We start from the raw sequence: 26,326 nt of genomic DNA on the forward strand, positions 1-26,326 counted from the left end.
TTCACTCAGAGACCTGCCGCCTTTAGCTATGCTAAGAGTAAACTTTAATATGCTACATATGGACATACATGTTTATTGCTATCTGGTTTGTTTTGGTACAACCGTTGATGTCTACTGTACATCACACTACAGCAAGTCAACTTTCTCTTTGAAGTAAAGTATTAATCTTGCTTTCATACTACATCTTTTTTGTTTCTTTTTCAGGATTACACATTGACCATGTATTTTCAGCAAGCTTGGAGAGACAAGCGCCTGTCCTATTCTGAGATTCCCCTCAACCTGACACTGGATAACAGAGTAGCTGATCAGCTGTGGGTGCCAGACACATACTTCCTGAATGACAAGAAATCTTTTGTTCATGGTGTAACTGTGAAGAACAGAATGATACGTCTCCATCCCGATGGTACAGTGCTTTATGGGCTCAGGTATTCCAGATGCTCTACTCTTCCCACACTTCATCCATTTGTTTTTTATTATTTGTCCCTGCTATTATTCCAAACCCTTATGATTTTGTGGGCACAAAGGGTTATGTTTACATTTCCAAATTTGCCAGATCCTTTAATCCAAAGCAATTTTACCCTTTTTCACTGGCAGTCAAACCAATGACCCCTTGGATTGCTAATCTGGTTGAGCTAAAAGAATTATGGGTGTTTTATATATCAGAAGTTTAAAGTTCAAGTCTGTATTTTTTATGAACCAAAGCCATACAATTGGTTTGTGTGCTATAAAAATATATAGGTTTGGAATAATGATGATGGTTGAATAAACAAACATCTGAATGTTATTATGAACTTTTTCCTTACTAAATGTTAATTTATTAAAACATTCTGATTTATTTCATTGTTTCCGTTTGCACTGCAGTCCAAAATGTACAACACACATTTAGATTTCCAAGAAAAGCAATGAATCTACTCTGTCCACTTCTAAAATGTCTTAATATTTGACAGTAGTTGGATTACATGAGCAAACTGAGCTAAAACTTAGGCATTTTATCCAAATTTACACTGAGCTAACATAACTGTGTAAAATGAATGTATACAATGCTAGCTACAGGTCCTTGAGTTCTTGCCTGGCTGACAAAACTCACCGCACATTTGTGATCCATGCTCATCGTCTCTCCTCATCTTTAGGGAGATTTACAGCAGGTAAAATAAGTATTAAACATATTTGACATGAAAATTTTCATCAGATGTTGGTAACAACCCATTGAGGGCTCCACAATCCTGTTCCCACTTGTCCAGGACAAGTGAATGTTTTGGATGGCTTAATGAGAGAGAATTTTACTTCCCAGACTGGACAAGTAACTTAAAAATGCCCACCACAAATAGATTTTTTACTGGTGGATACAACGCAAGGGTTTTTTCCCCTGGGGGAACCCATTCTGTACAGTATGATCAGGGTTACACACAAATGCCTTCTTTCCCTAACTATATCCCCAACACCTTGGGGGCACTATGTCTCATGAAAATAGTGACGACGGATGCATCTCTCAGGGTTCGGGGAGCAGTATTGGATAACCGCTCAGCAAGGGTGGCTCAATGGAAACTATTATCACTCTTGAAACTCAGAATGTGGGAGCACTCATCGAGGAAGAAGCTAAGGCCAGGGTAATTGAGACTCCACCCCAAGGTGATGGGGCAGATATAGATGATATACGGTGGAGCAGAAGTCGACCTTTTTGCATCTCGAGAGACGACCCATTGTCCCCTATGGTTTTCTTTCACAAATACAGTACATCCCAGCTTGGTCTGGATAGTCAGAGTATGGTTTTCAGACCCCCTAGCCCTGGTCAGACATTGAAAATTTCTCTTAGGAGGGACCTTCTAACACAGGCTGATTGTGTTTCCCTATAATGTAATTTCAAGACGCAGTGTCTTGTCTCCTATCTCAGGGAACAGTGCTTAAAGATATAACCGAAACATTTCCTTTGCCTCCACACAAAACTAGATTAATATCCGCTTTCATCACACACACATTTAAAATATCTTTAATTCAATTGCGCATGTCTCCCCTTACCTGAATTGTGCGCTCAGAGTGCATCCCGTGTATCTCCATATAGTATATAACAGAGGTGGGGACAAGTCACACATGGTCAAGTCCAAGCAAGTCTCAAGTCTTAACCATCAAGTCTCGAGTCAAGTCTTAAGTCACAGTTCAGATAAATCAAGCAAGTCAAGTCAAGGGTTCACCCTAAGCAAGTCAAGTCGAGTCCTGATAAGTTTCAAGTCAAGTCAAGTCACAGTACTAAAATAAATAGGGGTAGGTCTAAACTTAGCATTGGGTAAAGAAATCGAATCAAATGAATAATAACACTGTCTTTATTGTATGAATTAAATATAATTATAGTTTTTAGAGCTACAGAATTTATTTTCTCTTTATCTTGGGTTGTTTGATTAACATTAATGACACAGACTTGAGTAGTTTAATTGAGGTTACTGTCTCTTTAAGAGAAGCACAGACTGGTTTCTGCCCCTAATCTATACATAAACTTACGACATAAAAAAATATTTTTTATTAGAAAACGAATACTGTGTGGAGATCATTTTGTTTGTATGAGCCCTGTCAAAAACAGAAAGATTTTATGTTTGCTTGTTGTTAAAAGTGTCTCTCTTGTGTGTGCACTATTGAGGGCACTTAAACCTGCGCACACACACAAACAGAGGACGAATTCAAAACAGCGCAGCATAAACGTTGTTTTTCATTGCTTTGTTCGCCAAATGTATTTTAATGGACTACAGTGTGAGAGACAGTAGCGCAACTCTCTCTATAGTCTACACATCAAGTGATCTTTGAATGGTGTAGGGTTGATCATGTCTGACAGGACCAGACATATCGTTATTCAGACATATTCGTTATTCATACCATTATTCAACCACACATGCGTCTGTGCTTAGTTACAGAAAGCTGCTCACTTTAGGGATTTTTTGCGGTTACATTTTTTTAAAATTACATGAATGGTAACATTTATAAGCCTTTGAAACATGTGCAAGTGATAAACTTTTCCTATTTAAATTTGCGTGTCAATCTGCGAATTGAATTACATGCAAGCCGAACCGTGGGTTGTCGATTTGTGACCACGGATCAACTGCAAGCGCAATGCTTTTTATTTTCCACATGTAGTCCACTCAAACACTTGAAAATGTGCACATTTAATACAGACATTATCTTACATGTAATATAGAATGACCCGCTCATTTTAAGATGCCCTTCAACATAAAAATTCAGGCTACGCCACTGTTATAGCCAAATTCCCCAATACATATTTACGAGTGGTATCAGTAATGATAATTGTTACATTTCTAATAAGCATAATATGCAACCATGGCCAAATTATGACAAACATGAAAGATTAATTTATTACATTAGTAATCGTTATACAGTGAAACTGACTATAAAGAGATTACTTTCTTACCTTATGGTTCTTGACGTATTGTGCAGAGTTATAGTGACAATAATACATTTTTATTTAATGAATTTTATTGTTGTATGTTTATTATAAGTTCAAGTCATTGTCGAGTCTTCCACGTCAAGTCAAGTCTCAAGTAACTTGTTCTCAAGTCAAAGTCAAGTCAAGTCATTTTCATACTTTAATCAAGCAAGTCGCAAGTCCTGAAAATTGTGACTCGATTCCCCCATCTATAAGCTTGTTTAATCTAAATTACTGCAACCATTGTAGCATTAAAGAAGATTATAATTTAATGTTTTTAGAGTTACAGTCGACAAGAATTAGTAGTTTTGGTTATCAGAAAAATTTTGGTTATCAGAGTACTTTGTCAAGTCAAACATAAAATTTACAACAGTTACACCAAGTACTTTGAAAATTATACTTTTAAAAACTAAAACGTTACATGACTCACTGTGTTAACTAGACCCAGGTTAACCCACAGCGTATTATTTTCCTTGTTTGTTTTGTAGCCTTTTTTTCAGCTATTGAACTGAGCAATTCAAGAACAAGACATGATTTTGCTGTAATTTTATAATGGCATTGTAAATCAGCTGAAAGAATATGCTTCATCTGAAATATAAACAGATCATTTGAACAACACCATCTGCTGAGAATTTGCTGTAAGATTTGTCAGTCACAATATTCGTTTTTATCCTGCAATATACTGAATCAGTGAGATTTATTTAATAGGCTGACACATCAAAAAAGCATTTGTAATCACAATAAATGTGAAAGCTAATTAACATTTATCTTCAATTTGGACAAAACACACCATGTGTGGATAAGGCAATCCGAGACTTTGCAAATTTAAATGTTTTTTACATTTATACCTTTTTGACAGATCTTGATGAGATCACTACAGCTATTTTCTATTTGGTCTAACGGACAATGTTACTCCTGACCCTGTGTTACAATATTCCCATACACATTCCCTCAAGTTTATACTGTTTCCTTTCAAACAGCCTCTAAATAAACGTAAGATAATAAACTTGAGCCGTGATCATATCTTCTGACGCAAACCTTCGGAAGTTCTCCAGTGATATATGAAAGGAGATTGCATCATTAGTGATACCAATAACACAAATATCAGATAAATTCCTCTTTCAGACAGTAATATCTGTCATGGGGCAAGGTCTGTGTTCATGAATGGCTTGGTTTTGTTGGCGTCATGTCCACATAATCATCATATGGGCAGACAAAGTTTTTAATTTCTCTTTTATAGTTGAGACGCATCACCACGTTCCTCCTCATCAGTTATATCAGAGTACCATCTCAAAGTCACTTTTTTAAATTTAGATGATATAAATGACATCATACCACATTGTAGATGAGAAAGTCCTGTCTCGTAGAATTCTGATATAAAAACACACAGATTATTTCCATGCTTATTAATCATGATGCAAATCAATTCCAATCACATTTATACATTTCAAATGATTCACCCATTCCACAGAATTCACACAATACTGTCTGACAAGTTTTTTGTCCTACAATGTTATTTACAATGCTAGTATAACCTATACCCCTATCCTACATTCCAGAAAAATATCACCTGACCCTTATGCAGCAAACAGATATTTTGGCAAACAAAGCCTAAACAAGAAAACAAGACCAGCTAAGAATATTTTATAAACAATAAGACACAGATAGTTTTAAATATTGTCACCTAAATACATTCAAATTTTCAAATAAATGATTGATTTCCTATAAACGTACTTAATAATCTTAAAACTTAGATTAAACCTCAAAATAGTATCAAAGACATTTAACATCAATATTATATTTTGTTGCTATAAAAAATAAAAATTAAAGAACTACATTTTTAACAGTTTAAAAGTACAGCAAATACATGTAATATGCAAGGTGCACAGGTCAATTTTGTTACCCTTCAGACCCAACGTTGTAAAATTATAACATTGACATAACAAGCTCTAATATAATGTAATATAATCTAATATAATCAAAACATTCAGCTGTATCTTAAAATACGCATGATCTAGACATATAACTAATCCCAGAAAAAAATATTTTAGAGATTTTACTTAAGTGATTGTTGATTTATTTAGTCCAGTAAAAAAGGTTATGTTCTTCAAGGCAGGTTTGCAGGTTTTGTAAGTTCACGGCAAGGAAAACAAACCTATTTACAAAGTCTACCATTCAAAATCATTGCAGGGTTAAACATTAGGGGCCCTATCTTGCACCCAGCGCAATTGACTGATGCTATTTTGCAGTTTCAAAAAACAATTGCGCCACTGACCAGAAAAAAAGTCTAAAGTCAGTGGCGCGTTGCGCGTTGTTCATTATGCTATTTTAAGGGCGCATGCTTGACCATAATGTATAGCGTGCACAACGCGCATACACTTTGCATCTTATCTACACAGATGCAACAGTTATTTTTGCAAATCATAAAGTGTTACACTAAAAAATATTAATACACGAGATAAGGGAAATCATAGTGGTGAGCATTGTGGTGATAGTTTTTATTTATTGTGTGGCTGCGTTAAAAAATTCTCATGCAAATAACGATTAAAATATTTTCATAAGTTTGTTGTGTGGCTGTATTACGTTTATTTTATCTAAATAATAATTCAAATGTTTTCATAAGATACCCTAATGTATATGAACTTGATTTGTAAGAGTACTTTGGGGTTGGACCTTGCTTGCGTTTCTTGGGTCCGATTTCAAAGCCCCCAAACCCTTTCAGCGGTGAGGGTGGACGCAGCGATGCCCTCTGCTGGCGTCTGTGTAGAGGCAGATGCACCTCCCGTTACACGGCGTGCCCGATTTATGCTGGCAAGCTTGGGATTCCCCCGTCTCCTGACATCATTGTAGCACTTGGCGCAACGATGGGGATGCCAGCTGATGAGACTGTGGCTATTTCCTCTCACGCCTGTTTAACCGACGCTGATTTGGGCGGGTTTCTCCCATCCCCATACAAAACAACTTCTCTGTCTTTGACTGCTCTTACAAGAACGTCGGTCTCCTCGGCTGTGAACCGCTCCTGGTAAATCCGTCATAATAATAGCAACCTGCCATGGAACTTGCGCTCATGCGTTTAAAGGGAATGTTGGATAGCGTTCTGATTGGTTTAATTTACGTTACGCCCAAACCACACCTATGAATAATGAACCTACTTCAGACCAACCCCTTGTTGATTTGCGCCCGGCGCAAGAGTTATTTCTCACGCCGGGAAAATAGCAACAGCGCCCAAGATCCGCCCACAAACTCACTTGCGCGTTGCGCTTTGCACTTGCGTTAAAATCATTAAAATAGGGCCCTAGGTCTTGTTAAGTTGTGTAAATGTGGTTTTAAAAAGAAAAAAAAGAACATGTACAGGAATACTTAAACTGATGTTGTAATATTACAACCAAGTGTTTTACAGGGTTCTTCTTCCACATTCTTCTTTGACATTTTTGCAAGAAATTGAAAGCTATTTATAACATTATTAGCATTAATGCAGAGCCAAACATGGAGCAATCTTCTTCTTGTGTTATTTGGCAGCAGTTGGAAAGCCAGTCTTTCAGTGCCACCTATAGAGTGGGAGAGTATATACAATAAAATTGGTGCTTCAGTCTACGTGCAGTTGCTTAACTGGACCATGTAGTGAAAAGAAGCATTAATGAAGCTTAAAGAACTAATTTCTTTCACCACTTCTATGTGGACGGCCCTTGTTCATATGGAGGTAAATAATACTGCTCACCTCTTACAAATTGCATGACCCCCCTTTTTTTCGGGAAAACCTTTCCTATCGTTGTGAGCTCAGCTGACTTTCAGAGACATGTGTGGACAAAGTCTTTACCTCTGGATGAATTTCTTTGTCAATATTTGGATCAATCAAATTTGCCTTAAATCTGATTTGCTTATCTGGTGCTGGACTTAAATTACAATGAAGAAAGAACGTCTACAGTAGGTTAGATGGGTTAACCAGAACCACTGGTCTGGTTTAGTGAATTGCCTAATTAGGCACAATTAGGCAAGAACCGATACAGTAGGATGATGACATCACAATATTGCAAGAGCAATTCGAAATCAGACTACTCCGTATAATTTCTCAAATCGCTCTCATCGTGATTTAATGTCATCCACCTGATGGTTATTGCAGCACCGCCTGAACTCGAACAAGCCTAATAACAGGCATAAAAACATGTTCACTTGTATGAGGGACAGGTGCACTAACACCTGATTGCATCAGTAACTTGACAACCCTACTTTGTACAGTCTCTGTCAGTGTTTTCAATGGTTGTAATGTCTGGACAAAGGTGATGTCAGGTAGCTGCTTGAAGATCTCGCCTTTGAAGAAGACTTTTGGTTTTATACTCGAAAAAATACTTAAACATTAAAATACCTTTAAGACATAATAATGAATAATAATAATAATAATGCAATGAAATAATAATGAAAAATGCTGACCAATACTTCATTACAGTATATTACACCTTTGTTAGAGGACAACATTTAGTAAAACAAACTTTTATTTAAAATATATTGTCAAATGACATCTATGCATGAATACAAACTAGACAAATGCAGGCAATGTGAATATATACAGCCCAGTGTATGCTGGCAGCTACCTGCAGGCAAGTGTATCCTCTGGGATGGTGCCTATCCTTGTCTAAGCACCTATCTCCCGCATTACCCCTCATCACAATCCCCTTTATATGAACACTGAGGATTCAGACATACTACTTTTTTCATATACTGTTTTCTCCTACTATATAGTAGGTATAAAGAGGCAAGATAAAAGCTGGGGTCATTGCTAGCTTTTGCTTGTCTGCACAGAAACTTTGCAAGGATAGAGAATGGTAGAAAGTCAAAATTGTGGTCCTGCTTGTACCATCATCCATATGAAAGCTTCTCTACTTTAGAGTTTACTCCTCTAGCAGTATCAAGGTATGAAAGCCCCTACAAGTATCCAAGTATCATTGATTCTATGACAGAAAGCAAGTAACTTAACTCCATAAGTCTTTGATGTTCTTTGGGTGCTGTTTTGGAGAATTTTTCCAACCTCACAACAATGCCCCTTCTATGGCTTCTTTTGATTCATACATCTCTTCCAGCCTTGCCCATATCATGTCTAACCCTGCAGCTGGGTCTCTAAAACTTACAGACCTAATACTATGAGCATATTTTCCTCTGAGCCTAGCTGCTTAATAAGTTGGTCCATCCTTCTCCTGCTGTAAGATCCAAGGATTCAGTTGCACCAAGGAATGTTGACTAAGCTAAGTTCTTGCCAGATATTTCGCCAAGTCTTTTGAGGCAATATCATCAGTGTGACTAACTGGACTGAATAGATATTTCATTGGACGCATGTGCAGTGACGCAATAACACATCTGGTGAACTTTACTTCTGGTTTCAGTTTTTTAATGGTCTGACTAGTTGCTTAACTGAACTCTTGGTAGCACTTTATTTTACAGTACGTGTACTTACCTTGTATATATATGGTAAATAAGTTGTACTTACTGACAAATGTGTGGTACTTACTTTTAGGTATCTACATGGTAATTAACTGTGTGTAGGTATACCTACACTATAAGTATGTATCTGTTATTACCCAGTACTTATCAAGAGTTACATAATAACTACCAAGTATGTACCACTGGTAAGTACAGTAATGATACCAATTAATTACCATGTAGATACCTAAAAGTACCACACATTTGTCGGTAAGTACAACTTATTTACCATATACGTACAAGGTAAGTACACGTACTGTAAAATAAAGTGCTACCGAACTCTTGAACAAATACCTCGTTGAAAATAACAAATGTTTTTGTTTCCTGTGTAATACGCGTGGTTTATTTTGCTTGTTATATAAATAAACTACTTTAAAAGGACTTTGTTGTTATTTATTCTTAGTGGAGTTTACCGGAAGTTACGCGTTGATCACGAAAGCCGCTTGTTTATGTTGTTACTGCTGAAACCGTCTTTATGAACTTGAACAGTTAAGTTTATAAGACAGAATGTAATATTATGAGAAACAAAAGCATATTTATTAGGCCACTCAATCAAAAGTGTAAAAAAACAAGTATACTTAATACATAATTATACTTTTAAGAATATGTCAGTAAACAAGTATAGGCCATACACTTTCTAATTTCAAGTTTGCAGCTGCTGCTTCCATCACGACACCTTCAGCTAAAGCCGCCTCTGCCTCTCTTTCAGCCTCTTTACAGAAGGTGGTATTGTTTGTTGTTGTGTAGAGGTGGAATATAGCTATTAATGCAGTTTATTTACTCGTTTCACTTCTGAGTCACCTGCTGTGATTCGTCAGCATTTTATAATGAAACCTTTAGATTAAAGGAAAAATCTAAATACAAATTCCTTATTGCCTTAGATGTACCTAGGCTATTAATAATACAGTATATTCATCCAATCATGCATTTAATGCATTTATAGCACTACTGCTTGCTCTCTTTTCTTTGGAAGTCCCACTGGCTACGGGAACTACATCTGCAAGACAGGAATACAAGGTGATTCAGGCCCAGCTAGAAAGTAGGACACAGCTTTTCACTCATATATCAATCCAGGAGGGTTGCTGCAGTAATCATACTGTATGCAGCACTACATACAAACTCCCTAACTATGTAATCCAGTGGTCCCAAAGTCCCAGCGTCTGCTGTCAAACATATAACATAATTCGGCTGCAGAAAGATTTTTATTTACTTGGTTTAATATTCGTTTGTTTATTGTTGTAAACGTTTAAGGGGCCATTTATATGTTTTGTCTAAATACGCATGTTAAACGCGAGTAAAGGTGCTTCTAAGTGCAAGGTTTCAATAAAAAAAGTTATTTAACATAAAGTTATAAAACAATGTATAAAAAAGATTAAAAACACTGTTTATAAGTTTTTAGGAGGATTTTTCTCCTAGGAGGTTTTTTCATCCCCTGGAGAGAGTCCGCCACCTTTGGCTTAACTTACTACTTCACTGTATACGTTATATTATTACGACGCTCGCTTTTCTATGCTTTTCCTACATCTCACAGTAACCGGAAATACGTAATCGTCGTGTAAGCGGAGTTCCTGTCAAGCGTCAACTCACTAGAAAAACATAAACCCGGGCAAGTTTAAAATGTGTCAAAGAGTCTACACAACTTCGTTAACGGATTTGCCAAATATTACATTTGCTGATGTGACACGACTAATGGAGGAAAACTTTTTCCATTAAGAATTTGTCCATACATTTCTAGGTAAGTAGAGAGCGAGTATAACTGTTACTGAACTGTTAACTAAAACGACACATTATAAGTCTCGCCGGATAGCCTGAATCCACTTCTGTATACCTTCACCATCAACAGGGAATTGATGAAACAGATACGGCTTTTTACATTGCCTTGACTGCGGAGGAAGTAGATTTCCGCGACGATTGCGTATTTCCGGTCATAAATACGGAAGTTGTGAGAAAGGTCTATTAATGTAAAGCTGCTTTGAAACTATTAACAATTGTGAAAAGCGCTATATAAATAAAATTGAATTGAATTGAATAAATATTATTATATGTCAAATAATAGAATCTAAATGCAGCAGCCTATACAGAAAATGTGTTTTTATTGTTTTTTATCAAACATAAAACGATTTTAAACTTTGGCATTGCCTTATTTTTCCATGGCCCTGCTATAGACTTTCTTTTCCGCGGCATTCTCACGGATTGGTTACTCAACCGCTTTTTCCTATTTTCAAACCATTGTCGCTTGGGTTTAGGGTTAGATTTGGTGTTTGCGTTAGTATGTCACTTTAAGAATTGGTTTATACAATTTTTTTTAATGTATTCTTTTATATTTTCTAAACTTTAACCAATTGTCACCTGGCGTTGGGGTTAGATTTGGGTTTGGGTAGGAATGTCATTTTATGTAAATCTAACCCTAAACCGAACTACAATGGTAAGAAAATAGGACAAAACAGTTGAGTAACCAATCCGTGAGAATGCCACAGAAAAATGAGCAAAAAATTCTGTGACTATGCCACGGAAATTCATGAGATCAGGCTGATTTTCACAGAATAATATTTACATTACGTGAGATGATTTTATGTAGAAACAGAAATCACAAAAAAATACTTTAGCTGTTTTTTCAGAAACTCACTCCATCACAGATGTACATAACCATTGAGATGATGTAGCCGCTCGTATCTGATATTTGCACTCTTTGTGTACACAGGATTACGACCACAGCAGCCTGCATGATGGACCTGCGCAGATACCCACTAGATGAACAGAACTGCACACTGGAAATCGAAAGCTGTGAGTTTCCCAGGATCTCTAGCTTTGCATTAGGGAAACATTAGAGATAACATTCTTCATCCACAGAATAACTTTGTGTGCGTAATAATTTGCCAATTGGAAATCATATTTTTTAAGCAAATGTTCCCAGTTCCAGACCGCATTACTTTTAAAAATTACCGAGTACAATTTTCTGTTGAGGTGTTATTGTAAGTGGCCAACACTCTAAATTCGTATGCAGGTATGTGAAGCAATGAATTACAAAGTCCTGTTACTGTAATAAGAGTATTTTTTTCTCTTTTTTTTAAGTACTTTAAAAAATGTGTACATTTTAAGTTTTGTAACAGTACTTTTACTGCGCTATTTTTTCTTCAGTCATTTCTAAATGTGTTAAATTTTTCTGTCATTGTTATCATAAACGGAGAATAATCCATAGAGTGCCGCACGAAGTCGTACATGCCTAATCTTGCGACCTCTGCTCTTAACACCTGCTGCCTCCATCTTTATTTTAGTCCTGGAGTAAGGTCAAAAGTTTAATGGATGATTCCAGAGTAAAGCCAGCACACCCATTTAAACTATTTTTTGCAATGAAAAAGGGCAAATACTGTTTGTCGTATCTAATATGTAATTACAATAAATGAGATACAAACCAGTGACAAAATAAGGGAAAGTTGTTGAAACTAAATAAACATTTATTATGTACATTATAATATATATATATATATATATATATATATATATATCAAACCCAGAGAACACACATGCTGATGTGCAGTCCAAAAGCATTATACTTAATAGGTCCAAACATAAGTAAAAATTCAAAACACGAACCATGATATTCATGAACATAAACATGAACAAACACACAGCAACTATATTCAAAACCAACGAAAGCCAATGGAAACCCGAGGGCTATATATACAAACAGTGAACCAATGAAAACATGACACATAGAACAAGAGAACCAATGAGAACATGACACATCAGGGAACATAAACTTGTTTCCTCATGGGGACCTCAAAATGTCCCCACAAGGCCACGAAAATATTCCTATCTTTGTGGGGACAATTGGCCCCCACACCGTGATAATTACCAGGCACACACACGCACACACACACACACACACACACACACACACACACACACACACACACACACACACACACACACACACACACATGCACACTTTCATGTACACAACCACATTGCTTACAAAAAAATCTCCATCTTCATCCTTATCTCCATTCTCTCTCTCTCCCCCTCCCTCCCTCCCTGCAAGAACCTTGATTTTTTTATTTACTATCATAACCATATTGAATGAAAAGCTGTAAGCATATTGTTTCTAGCAGATAGTTGTTTAGAGAGGTTACCAAGAACACAGTGTGGGTGTAAAGGTCCAGTCATACTTTACAATTATCTGAATTGGGATGACCTTCATCTCTATAAAGCCAAGAGGTTAAGAGAATATGGCAGGCTTCACGTTACAAAACCCATAAGTAAAAAAGGTTCAATCATAACTAATTTTGACTATTTTATATCATGTACACTGGTAAGCAGCAGAGATCCAACAGGAATCCTTCAGCATCTGCCGTTACCCATGGTCCATTGACTGATGTCATTAAAGTTATGGCAGCTCGATCAAAGTAGGGCACTTGCTAATTGTGTCCCCTGAACTTAAATGCACTGGCTGCACTGTTGGGCATATCTAAATGTTGGATCCGAAATCTTCTTGAACTTTTCGAAGTGCTTTCTCTTTTAAGTTTAAAAGTTGTATTTCTTTTAAGTGAATACCACAAAGGCTTCTAGGATCAGAGTGTGCTATGTGTGAACTTACAGTATGGCCATTATTTTCACTTTTACAAGTCATTACAGGGCTAAGGTCACTCATTTGAACACAGATTAGTCTGTTGCAAAATCAGATGAGAACCACTGCTATAAAATATCACAGGATCTTAAAAATGCTTTGTTGATTTCACTTCACAGGGGATTTGGGAAAGCACTTCAAAAGGGCATGAAATGAATCCTAATTAATGTGAGCACATAAAGTTTCAGCACACAGTACACATTTCCCTGTCTGCTTTAACTGGATTTATGAGTTTATAGTGGAGTTATGTTGTCTGTAAAACATTAAAGGTCACATTACATAGATGACCAGGATTACACAATTTTTGTTCTTCTTACATTCCATCACTGTTTTCTTTCATTATATTTCCATATAATTGTTGGCTGGGCTGTGCTGTATATGTCATGCACAGAAAAAATGTATTTTGGCTTTGCCTTGAAGATAGCTATAACACTAACACTGTCAAAATGTATAATCAGACTTGGGGGCGGTTTCCTTACAGGGCTTATTCTAAAATGCATGTTTGAGCTGCTTTCATTTCAAAACATCTTGCACATATTTTAACACACATCAGTGCCATTGCTTCATCTAAAGATCCACACCATTATAGGTTTGTTTGTAAAAACTACTTTAATGTCCTAAAGTAACTAAGGCCTAGTCTTGGATTAGTCTAAAGACTGTCCGGGAAACCAGCCCATAATGTTACTCTAAACTAAATAAGTTGTCTATCTGTACTGATATCTTCCAGCCCTTTTAACTTTTTTTTAAGTTTTATACACAAAATTTCAAGTTAATTTAACTTGAAATATTATGTAACATCAGTTGCTCTGTCCAATTACTTATGCTTTTTTACATTTTCAACTTAATTTATTCTGTAATTTTGCTCTTTAAACGTATAAAAGGTGTGCTGTAACTCCTAGGGACATATTTTTTCTTTAAAAGAATTTTTTTTCTTCTGTATATTGTGACAATTTCGCTCATTTAAATAATTACCACCCAAGGACTATGGAACAAAGGGGGTGGAGCCTGATGTAGTTGGTTTAGCAATATGTTGTCCAGGCCCAGATTAACACAATGCAGTGTTCTAGGGTGACCACATTTAAAGTGCCCCCCTCAAATATTTTAAAAGTCTTGTCATTCAGGGCTCCAGACAAACTTTTTTGTTACTAGGAGCACTGTAGCCCTTGACTGAAAGTTTTAGGAGTGCAAGCAGAAAATTTAGGGGCACACATTTAATTCAGAATAGTTATGAACCAAATAATTAATAATTAATTTATTCATTAACTAAAACTCAGCCATAAGAATAAGTCTAAAGGGGGTTGCACACTGGCCGCGCAGCTCAGCGTCGCACCGCATCGAGTCGCGTCTAGGACAACTCGGAGGTATTGTAAACCGGAAGTGCACATTAAATAGCACGAGCTTCTTCAGATAGCGTCTACTTCAAAATGCAATATATACGTTAGCAGCCAATGTTAATCCTTAATGATTTGGGACAAATATGAGATATATATGTGAGTGGTGCTGTGTGACAGGGATTTGAGCAACTTCCTGAGTCAAAGCTGGACAGCGCGGACAGGCGCCATCTGGCGGCGCCGGTGTGCGTATACTCATAGAAAACAATGTGTTCGATTTTTTTAGAACGGCTCGGCGCTGAGCTGCGCGGCCGGTGTGCGATCCTCTTAAGACTCAATTTACAACAAAATATAGATGTCTTTAAAATTAGCCACAGAGAATCCAAATGCTAATCTTAGGTCAGCAGCTAGTAAATACAATCACTATATTTAGGTTGTAGATTTGTTGTTGGTAGCTTGCATTATTTTAATACCTATATATTTATTTTATTTAGCTATATACAATTAGTTATATATAGTATTATCCAGTTAGCATATTGTAATGAGAGAGGAGTGGCTTTACATCCTTTCATCCTTTACACATTTCTCGTATTCTATTCAGTTTTTCTGACCTGGGCACCTAAAGTCTTAGACCTTATTCTCAATCTCATCTATAATGTTTTTGTGATAACGTAGACTAGAAGTTCTGCCACTTTCTCTACCTCTCATTTCTGCAATGTCTAACTGCTTTCTCACAGTTCTGAGTGAGATGTTAGGTGCATTAACTTCACGCTGGGCTGCCTATCGGTAAATTAACTGAGGGTATGGTGTCATAAAACGATTGACACATTGTGCAAATGAGCAGTAAAAACCGGGTCATGCATCCCGTTTTTTTTTGTCACGGGTGCCCCACACACACCGTCTTAAAACTCGATCAATGGTTGCAGTTTTGGTGCCCCCCATTGCCTGGTGCCCCAGGGCACTCGCCCAATCCCGTCTACAAAATGACCCAATTTTGAGTTGTTGTTATGCAACCATGGGGTATAATAACCTAGCAGTTGGATTAAAACAACCCAGCATTGGGTTATTTACCCATTCAAAAAATAAAGTTTTACTGTTTGTTTACAAAGTTTTTAACTTTCATGCCCCCCAAATACTTAACTGATCTACGCAAGTACACCTGACTGCAGCTTGCAGATCGGGGCGTGGATGACTCTAGGGAGGACCTGAACAGGCAGTCCCTCCCATAACGCGTATCATTGGTTAGTAGCACAGTAATGACGTCGACGCCACGGTAAACAGGAAATGCGGTTGAAAACTGTGCGATCTTTAAAATGTGCGCTACATCGCGCTGACGTTATGAAATAATACTTTAATAAAACGATTTATTATTAAAGAAAAGTATAAAGTAATAATGGAGTAGAGCATATAGTTTCAATTATGCCTGATCTAATGTGAACTTTAAAGGAATTTCAGAGTATTGTGTAATATCTGTGTAGATTTAAAAAGTTTTTCACATTATGTTGCACTTAATTGTGTAATTACAAAATTACCGTAAACATTAATGGCACCTTATATATTTCGTATTTTAATCACTCCTCTAATAGTTCTTGTTTATTTTTGTGCTTAATATAGGCTATTACTAAACATTTATGCCTATAAAGTAGTATGAAGTTAAACTACATACAGTACATTGTCAATCTCTGTATCCCATAGTATGCATGCCACTCAAAAACACCAAACCCATACCAGTGATAACTTTTATTTCAAAACAAAAATAATTGTTTAAAAGACATAATACACACATACAGATAATCACGTACATTAACCGTACACACACAATCTACACAGCCTGAAGTTCCCCTCCATCATTGAAAAAACAATCAAATGAGCAATAGCCCTGAACCTCCTTGTCGGAATAAAACCCATTCAGGACTCCCCTTCTGCCATCACCTACATATCCAGGTGGGCAGTCCTTGTATATTTCAAAGTCAACGAGTAGGGCACCCGGAGCTCTTGCCCATATTGTCTGGAAAATGCACTCCAGTTCACAACACCTAATTTAGATAAAATACAGAACAAACAATATTGAATCATTTTGAAGAAATTGGCAAATTGGAAATACGCATAAACATAGTAAAGAGTCATGCAAGGAATTTTTTATGTATATGTTACACATAATACAGGAAAATGTTAGACAAAATATACTTGAGTGTTATTGGCTTTGTCTTTAAAGTACCTAAGAGACTCACTTTTTGTTTATAACAACATAAACCAGTTAAAAAAGTTTGTTAACACAAGCAACACAAGCTTAAATCTGACTTGAGAAAGCCTATCCTAAAAGTTTGAAATAGAAGTTTGAAGAATTTCAGTTTGCAGATCAAAGTAGTTTTCAAGCTGAAAGTTTTGAAGGCAATACCGTCTATCAGACACAGACAAACAGACAGATGGACGGATAGACATGACAGATAGGTAGAGATAGATAGACAGACAGATAGATAGGAATAACAAACAGATAGATAGATTGCACAAACAAACAAACAGAAATAGATGGACAGACAGACAGACAGACTTTCTCAAGTATCTTTTAAAGTACTCACAATTTAGATTTAAAAAAATTACTGTTTGGACATACAAAGGGGACCTTTTCTCTGAACTTGGGCTTGCTGAAAACGTCTCTGAAAACCTTGCATGTCAGTGAAAGTCACCATAAAGCCATATTGTCCTCTTTGTAACGACTCCCATCAGGATCTGCCAGAGGATGTAAGGTCAGGTGGCATCTGTTTAAAGTAGCAAACAGTCAGTCCAAAATGTAACTTTACATATAACTTATTAAAAGTGTAACTGAAAAATTGACAGGAGTTTATAATAGGAGTCGAATAATCCACAGGCCGGGGATTTCATCACCTCTAAATTGGAGAGTAAGAACAAGAGTAGCATCATTTTCAAACCCCTGTTATTTAGGTTCAAGATTTGAAATGGGAACCAACACCTGCTCTCTACGCTCCTCTTTTACTGGAGTTGCTCTTTCAGCATCTCTGACCTTCAAAAGTTTAAAATATAAAGTCTCATAAAAACAGTTTGTTCTTAATGACATCCCTTAGGACCATAATTGAAATCCACTTGTTTAGATTGATACATGTAATGAATTTATCTATAGTTAAAAACATTTATTTCAAAATGCTAAATTTAAGCATTTGGTAATTGAAGCTTCAATGAACAGTATGTATAAAAAAAAAGAAGAAAACAAACAAACAAACAAACATCCAAGGGGGAATTCTCCAAAAGCAGCAGACACTGATGTATGACAGGCTAAGTTAAAAATTAATACTGAGTTAGTTTACTTTTAATTATATGGGGGGTTTCTATTGTATAGGCTATTTCACTAACCTCTGTCAAATCAAAGGTCCCTGCTGTCAGAAAGCTCAGTGAATACTGAAATGGTTTCCTGATCAATAAATAAATGTATACTTATCAATAACATATCAAAATAGTTTACATTTAAAAATGTATTCATACAATCAAAAAGTCCTAGAATATAACTTTGTTGTTGTTACTATTAACTCTTAAATCCTATATTTCTTCTTTTGGTTCAGTTTTGCTTTGTTTTATTCATAATCCCACCAAACCGCACCCGCGCGCACGCACGCGCGCACACACACACGCGCGGTCCTAGTTATTTTAACATCACACTAAACGCCACTTCAAAATTAAAAATTGTAAATAAAAAAGAACAAAAACAGGAGCTTGTACTCACCATGCAGCGATAAACATCGGAAATGAAAACTTGCTATAATCGACGTCATCATGACTTCACGCCACTAACCAATGAGAAGCAGTGTGGGCGGGCCTGCACGTGCAGCACCGTCCCAGATGCATACCCGCCCAAATCTGCAGACTGCAGACAGGGGCTTCTCGATCTACGGACACCATTTACTCCATGTAGATCTTTAAGATCCTGTGATAGGGGGTTACTCACTGTTCCCAGATCCAGACTCAAAACCCATGAGTTCGCCATTGCTGACCCGAAACTGTGGAACAGCCTTCCCACTGATATCAGGCTGCACCCTCTTTCTTAGTTTTTAAAACTAAACATTCTTATTTTCTATGGCTTTTAACATTCCCTGATCTTGTGATTGTTTTTTTTTTTATTTTTTTATTTAATTTTATCTATGTTTTCAGTCATTTTAACTTTTTATGCTTTAGAGAACTTTGGTATGCTTTAAAAATAAACATTGATTGATTGATTGATCGATTGATCATCATATGATATCAGAGTATTGCGAGAGCAAATCGAAATGTTACAAAATGAAGCACTTTTAACATTGCTCTCACTGTAGGCTACTCTGATGTCATATGCCAATCAGTCTGCTCAGCACCATATTAATTCGATCCCACAAAGCGTCAAGATCTGGATAAAAAGCAAGCCTGCCCGGATTCTACTCAACCAGATACCATCAGAAAACTTTTCCTGCAGATTAGAGTCACGTCTTCGTACCCCACGTGTGCGTGTTAGCACTACAAGTCTGCGTGATGTTTGCTGTGACAGTTTTTAATTAAAGATAGTAAAAACCATTTGATATTTGACATCTATAAACAATAATATATTTATATACAGAATATAATTATATGGTTTTGACATGCACATTATCTGCTGCTTCACTCGTTTGGTTTGGTGTATTTTGAGTGTGACAGTCCCTCTATTAGAACCAATCAATCACAAATCATCACTTTATGCTTCTTCTCTTTCTCAATGGATGAACTGAATCAATCTGATGATCAAATGTTATCATAAATATATAAATGTATTTTGTAAAGTTTCTGACTTTACAATAAACTTCCCAGTGTCTGTTTTCAAATGAGACCAAACTAACAAACCGTATGCAGCATCATTCAGCAAACATGCCTTTAAAGATTGCCAAAGTTTGTACAGTGCCCAGTTGTGGAAGAACACAGTCGCTGTATAACCTTTCCTCGGAACCTAACATTAGGAATTCGCGGTTAAAGTTTGTTTTTAAAAACGTTCCAGTTTGCGTGGGAAAAACAAAGTGTTTGTTTACTTCATTGTACCTCTGATTCATTTGTAAAGAAGCCACACGTCAAAGCTGGATTTGCAGAGACTGTGATTTAAAAGCAACGTTGAACCATCAATATTGGATCTGACATGAGTAAAACATTTAGTGTCAATGTTGCTTTATTAGAGATCTCTAGATATGTCCTCATTGTGTGTAATGTTTAAACACGTATTTTTGACTGTTTTAATTTACAAAAAACAATGAACAATTAATAAAAGTCCAACACCCAACTTAATATAACTATTACAGTATATAAATTATTTAAGAGAGCTGGAGAGGTCTCCTAACCTAGTTAAGAGTAACGAGGGCAGCAGAGAGGCGGAGATTACAACACTCAATGTAATATAACTGTAATATACAGTTAGAAATATACAAAGTTGGTGATAAGGAATGACTTAGCAGCCGCAATTTAGATTCTGATGCCCGCTTACTGTGTTGTTTATGGTAATTAAGGCAAATTGCGTTTGAAAGGTCCAACACTAAACAAACAGCTTTTTTTATCATATAACTATGTAATGTTACATGTTCATAAGAGCAACCTTACAAGCACATAAGAATATACAAAGTTAGTACTTACCAGCTGCAGTTTAGATTCTGATGCGTGCTGTTAAAAAGAATTAACATCCATTGAACATTTCTCAACCAATCAGAATATATCAATAATATATATATCAGAATATATATTATAGACGGTTTCAGCAGTAACAACATAAACAAGCGGCTGTCGTGGTCCGCACGTAATTTCCGGTAAACTCCGCTACGAATAAATAACAACAAAGTTCTTTAAACGTAGTTTATTTATATAACAAGCAAAAGAACAACACAAAGATTACCTAGGAAACCAAAACATTTGCTATTTTCGACGAGGCATTTGTTCAAGAGATCAGTTTAGCAACTAGTCAGACCATTAAAAAACAAAACCGGAAGTAAGGTTCGGATCCAGACGTGTATCACGTGCTTCCGATGAAACCGTCTATATAATTTTTTATGTATCATGCTGTTAACACTTAATATATTTGTTACGAAATAAACAGCAACACAAGTTGACTTGTAGTCAATTTTAAGAAAAATCAAGAATTTTCTTTTCAAGATTTTTTTGCAAGAAATTACTTTCTTACTTAGTATTTTTGTCTTCTTCAATCAATATGTTTTTATTAGTCCAGTTTTTAGACAAAATGTATCAAATTTATGTGAATTTGTGGATAAAACAAGTGAAAAAAATCTGCAAATGGGGTAAGCTAATTTTTTTAGATTTTTTCTTGAATTAAGTGTACGAAAAAAGATCAAGATTTTTTTTGTCTTAAAAATAAACTTATTTTCTTAGGTTATTTTGCTCATCAAGAAAATGCATCTTGACTTGAGAAATTTTAGATATTTGTGCTTAAAACAAGACAAAAATACTAACTAAAAGTCATTTTTTTTGCAGTGTAGGAGCAACTGTTTGTACTAAGATTTTTTATGAATACCGGCCCTGAGCCCGTACATAAAAATGCTGTTCAGAGGAAAATTTTAGTTTGAAGTTTGTCAAAAATCTAAGAATGATGCAAGATTACTCTTATTCATAGACTTAAGAATTAATGTGATTTATAAAGCCCTCTAAGACTAAGGCCCATCTCCTAAATTATTGAAGAGAGCTGGAGAGGTCTCCTAACCTAGTTAACAAGGTAAAAGTAACAAGGGCACCAGAGAGGCAGAGATTATGCATTTACAACAAAGAATGGGATTTTCATTCTAATGTATTTCTATAGCACTTTTGACAAATTTGTTGTTGCGTTGTTGCAAAGCAGCAAATTTACAGTAAATACATGTTAATAAAAAATTTGATTAATTAATATAACATTATGAAATATTAAGAGTATAGTTTTTTTTACAATGTAAATTATATTATATTACACAGTAAAATATACAGTATAAAATGTAAAAGATGTATTTTTCAATGTTTTAGTTTAATGTCCCACACTGTCCCATGCAAACTTATTTGTCCCACATTTGGTTTGTTGTGTGGTGGTCACCCTATTTTTGGGTGAACTATTCCTTCATACAGCCTTATATTGCCGTGGTTCCACTCATTTAAAAATTCTTAGCATGGCCTAAATGATTTAACACATTAAATAATGGATAAAGAGTGGTGTTTCTATTAGCTTTTTGTGTTCCTGAAAAAGAGTAAGAAATGTCCACTCTCACAGTGTATGTATTAACAATTTATTGATCAGAATTGATTTCTTTATTAAATGGAAAAATATCTTTAAGATACTAGACAAGCTACGAAACATTTAGATTTCTTCAGGTCAGCAAGTTATTAACCTTTGTGAGTGTGTTCGGCAGACATTTGTGTGCAGTTGTGTAGGGGTTGTTTATGTAGATTTTTTACACATATTGTCATAAGTTAATGTAGTACACACAATATTTTGAAGCAGGACCTAATATTACAATATTTACTCAATGTCAGGAAATGACCTTTAATGTTATATGATTAATTTATAGACTTGCTCTGGAGCCTTGTTAGAGTTCTTTGCATACTGTTTGTTCTGTGACATATTCTAAACAATTAATCCTCCACAATCTCACAATCTTTTTTTGTCTCACCCTCAGATGGCTACACTACAGATGATATTGAGTTTTACTGGCGAGGTGGAAATCATGCAGTAACAGGAGTTGAAAGAATAGAGCTTCCTCAGTTCTCCATCGTTGACTACAAGCTCATCTCTAAGAATGTGGTTTTCTCTACAGGTAATCACATTAAACTACAGGTCACTAAAAAACACATAATTTAATTCACAAATTAAGCTTTACCCCATAGCTGTTCTATAGTTTTTGTCAATACTGACAGTATGTTCATGTCATGCTAAAGTATTATAGCGAGGCAGCCAGGGACAAATCCACATCTGTTATACGAACTATGGCACTTTAAAGGATAAGTCAATTTTCTTAAAAAAATCCAGATAATTTACTCACCACCATGTCATCCAAAATGTTGATGTCGAGAAGAAATTATGTTTTTTGAGGAAAAAATTCCATGGTTTTTCTCACTTTAATGGACTTTAATGGACCCCAACACTTAACACTTAACTCAACACTTAACGGTTTCAAAATGCAGTTTCAAAGGACTCTAAATGATCCCAAACGAGGCATTTTTGACAATTAAGAAAAATTAAAAACATGCACTTTTACACCACAACTTCTCTTAGAAAATGGACTAATCCTTTAAGTAGCCAGTTCAATTGCCTGAATCGTAGAGGTACATCGATGGAGAGAAACAGTCCTTGTACTCCATCCGCAATAACTCAGCTCTAATATCTATTTTGTGACAGGCCGATCTGTACTGACCAAACTGTACAAATTTTATAAGCACATTTGCAGCTTTTGCTGATTTGCATAAATTCTTTAGTGAATTGGGAACGAAAACAAGGCAAGACAGCACATGAAAATAGCATTCATTCTTAGTGAATTGTCCCCTTGGTTGTCTAACTGTCCCATTTACTAGAGCTTTTTAAACTTTGATGTTTCCACCACCAGGACCTCTTATATACATCTCATTTAGTAAGCAGTTGAGGTAAGTTAAATAACCATACAGAAAACAGCACAAAACAATGACCTGAGTGGAAGTAGCAAATGGCCCTGCAGAGTCAAAACTGTGTTCCAAGCTAATTAGTAAAATGTTGTGTGACCACTTTATTTATTTATGGACTACATTTACATATTTAAAAATTCACATCATAAGGTTAACTCCAGATTTACTCTAGGATTTTTCTCTTTTCAGGCACTGCCTGACCTTACGAATGACAATTAAACACCTCTATCAAGTTAGCTAGCTTTAAACATGTAGGCTATTTATCTAGCACCTCTTTTAACCCCCCCCCCCACCTCTTTAGCTTCATTAGGATCTTTTTATAATGTTATATTTACCGCATTTACAAAAGAGAAAGTTGCCATGGTGATAACGTTCCAAATAACAACCAACTAAAACTGATAACAAGCCTTATCCAGGAACTCCTGGTCATCCTGACGAGTAGAGTTTAATATAAATATGTCAAATTATCATATATGATGTTTTATTTTCAAATTATTAAACCAAACTTTTTTCTTGTGGAAGGTAAGGCCTTTCTTACAAATGAGCTAATAAAATATATATGAAATCAGTATCCATACAGTGAATATCCATACAGTGTCCATATATGTATTCATTTGACAAGTGGCTGTGTAATAAGTGAGATAATGTACAGTTAGCTGACTGTTGTTGCGAAATAATCCCCTTCATCTTTGCTGAGATGTTTCTACACCTCATTTGGAGTCAACTTGTGGTGAATTAAATTGATTTGGAAAGGCACACACCTCTCTATAAAAGGCCTCACATCTGACAATCCATATCATACCAAAAACCAAGCCATGGGGTGAAAGGAACTGCCAGCAGAGCTCACTGAAAGGAATGTTGGAAGGAAAAGATCTGAGGAAGGCTACAAAAATTCAGCTCCACTGAAGGTTCCCAAGAGCACAATGGACTCCATATTCTCAAATTAAAAGGAGTTTGACTCTTCCAAGAACTGGTCGACCGGCCAAACTCTGCAATCCAATGGTAATTCTGCTGGACAAAGTTCCAGAAGGACTAAAGCTCCCCCCATTAGTATGGGATTCTCCTGCCCTAGGTGCATTAAATTGAAGCTGAATTGATCAAAGTACAGAGACTCCCTCAATGAAAACCTGTTCCACAGCGCTCAGGACAAAAGACTGGACCAAGGGTTCACCTTCAAACATAAAAATGACCCTAAGCACACAGCCTAGACAACACGGGTGTCACTTAGGGACAACTCTGTGAATGTCCTAGAATGGCCCAGCCAAAGCCCTGACTTGATTCCTACTGAACTCTATAGAGACCTGAAACTGCCTGTCCACTGACCCTTATCCAACCTAACACTAATCGGGAAAAAGATAATCGGGCTGATTTTGGACTGATTTCCCCCCTTCCGACAATCCTAGCTATGTCCCGATTATCTTGATGGTTCTACAGATTATCTTCTCAGATTTTCCCTTGGTGTGAGGTGTGTTAAGAGTGTTCGAACCTTCGAAGAACGTCGGAGCCGCCCTGATTGCGAATAGTGTATATTAAACATGTTTAACATGATCTGTGGAGGAACCCCCGAGGACAAACGTATGGACGCTCTTGAGATTAGCACGTGAAACGAAACAATATCCAATCAGAAAGCCAGATGATGGAAGATGGAAGCAGTCATGGCGCACCACAAAGGGAAGTTGATGCAAAATGAACTTGTACAGACCATGTTCCTGCTGTCTCCAAACTCAAACCCTTTTCTTTTTTCCTTGAATATTCCGCCATGCTTATTCTGAAGTCTTGCAAGATTTTACGAGATTTCCTGTGTTCACAGTCGAGACTCTGGTTGAAAATCTGTTCATGTGTGGTGTGCTGTCTTTGACACATCGTGGCACACCATAGGAGCAAAACGATTAAATCTAGGATATTTTATCCTCATGTTTGTGGTCTATCACATTTTGAAAATCTTATAAGATGTAAACAATCTCTTGGTGTGTATCCAGCATAACTGAGCTTGAGAGGATTTTCAAAGAAGAATGGCAGATAATTCCCCAATCCAGCTGTGCAAAGCTTTTTGCGTCATACCCAGAAAGACTTGAGGCTGTAAATGCAGCCAAACTTACTTTAACTATTGAGTAAAGGATCTGACAACTTATGTAAATGTAATATTTTAGTTTTTTTTAGTTGTAATGTTTTTATATATATTTTTATTAATTTACATACATTTCTAAAGTTCAGTTTTCACTTTTTTATTATGGGGTACTGAGTGTAGAGTATTAAGAACAAAATTAATTTAAACAATTTTAGTATCAGGCTGCAACATAGCATAACTGAAAAGTGAAAGAGGTCGAAATACTTTCTGAATGCACTGCATGCTATAACCTTGATGCTCTATTAACCTAGATGAATGTACATTATCCTGATTATTACACATTTATGGCCACATGAATAAGACACTGGATTTGATTTCATGTCTTTATCAGCTCATTTGTAAGAAATGCATTTTTGCAAAAGATCAAAGTCCAAACAAGACAAAAAATTTGGTTTAATCATTTGTAAATAAAATCTTATATATGGTATTAATAATGCATATTAATGCTAATTTATGTTTATTATTTATTTTAAATTATTAGTGTTTTGTAAGTTTTAAACTGGCTTTTGGCACAATCGGTTGTCAACAATGAACACAGTAATATAAAAACAAACCACACGTATAAAAAGAAAACAAAATACACCCAACAAACACCCCCACAGAACCCCCTCAACAGGCAGTTTTTTGATATTGTCCAAGATGGATTATTAGGGCCCGAGCACACCGGGGTGTGAGGACCCTATTGTTCTTCAAGGAGTTATTATTATTATTATTTT

At 36.1% G+C, this 26,326-nt stretch overlaps 1 protein-coding gene across 1 annotated transcript in view; it reads left to right on the forward strand.

Annotated features, from left to right (window-relative positions):
- The window catches only part of LOC135776711 (gamma-aminobutyric acid receptor subunit beta-2), an 81,502-nt gene that overhangs the window by 42,037 nt on the left and 13,139 nt on the right, over window positions 1–26,326 (forward strand). The window contains exons 4-6 of the mRNA XM_065287581.2: window positions 205–425; window positions 11,601–11,683; window positions 22,504–22,641. Of these exons, the coding sequence (XP_065143653.1) occupies window positions 205–425; window positions 11,601–11,683; window positions 22,504–22,641 (442 nt within the window). The remainder of the gene's footprint in view (window positions 1–204; window positions 426–11,600; window positions 11,684–22,503; window positions 22,642–26,326) is intronic.

This window comes from Paramisgurnus dabryanus, chromosome 18 (genome assembly GCF_030506205.2).
Source record: "Paramisgurnus dabryanus chromosome 18, PD_genome_1.1, whole genome shotgun sequence".
NCBI lineage: Eukaryota > Metazoa > Chordata > Actinopteri > Cypriniformes > Cobitidae > Paramisgurnus > Paramisgurnus dabryanus.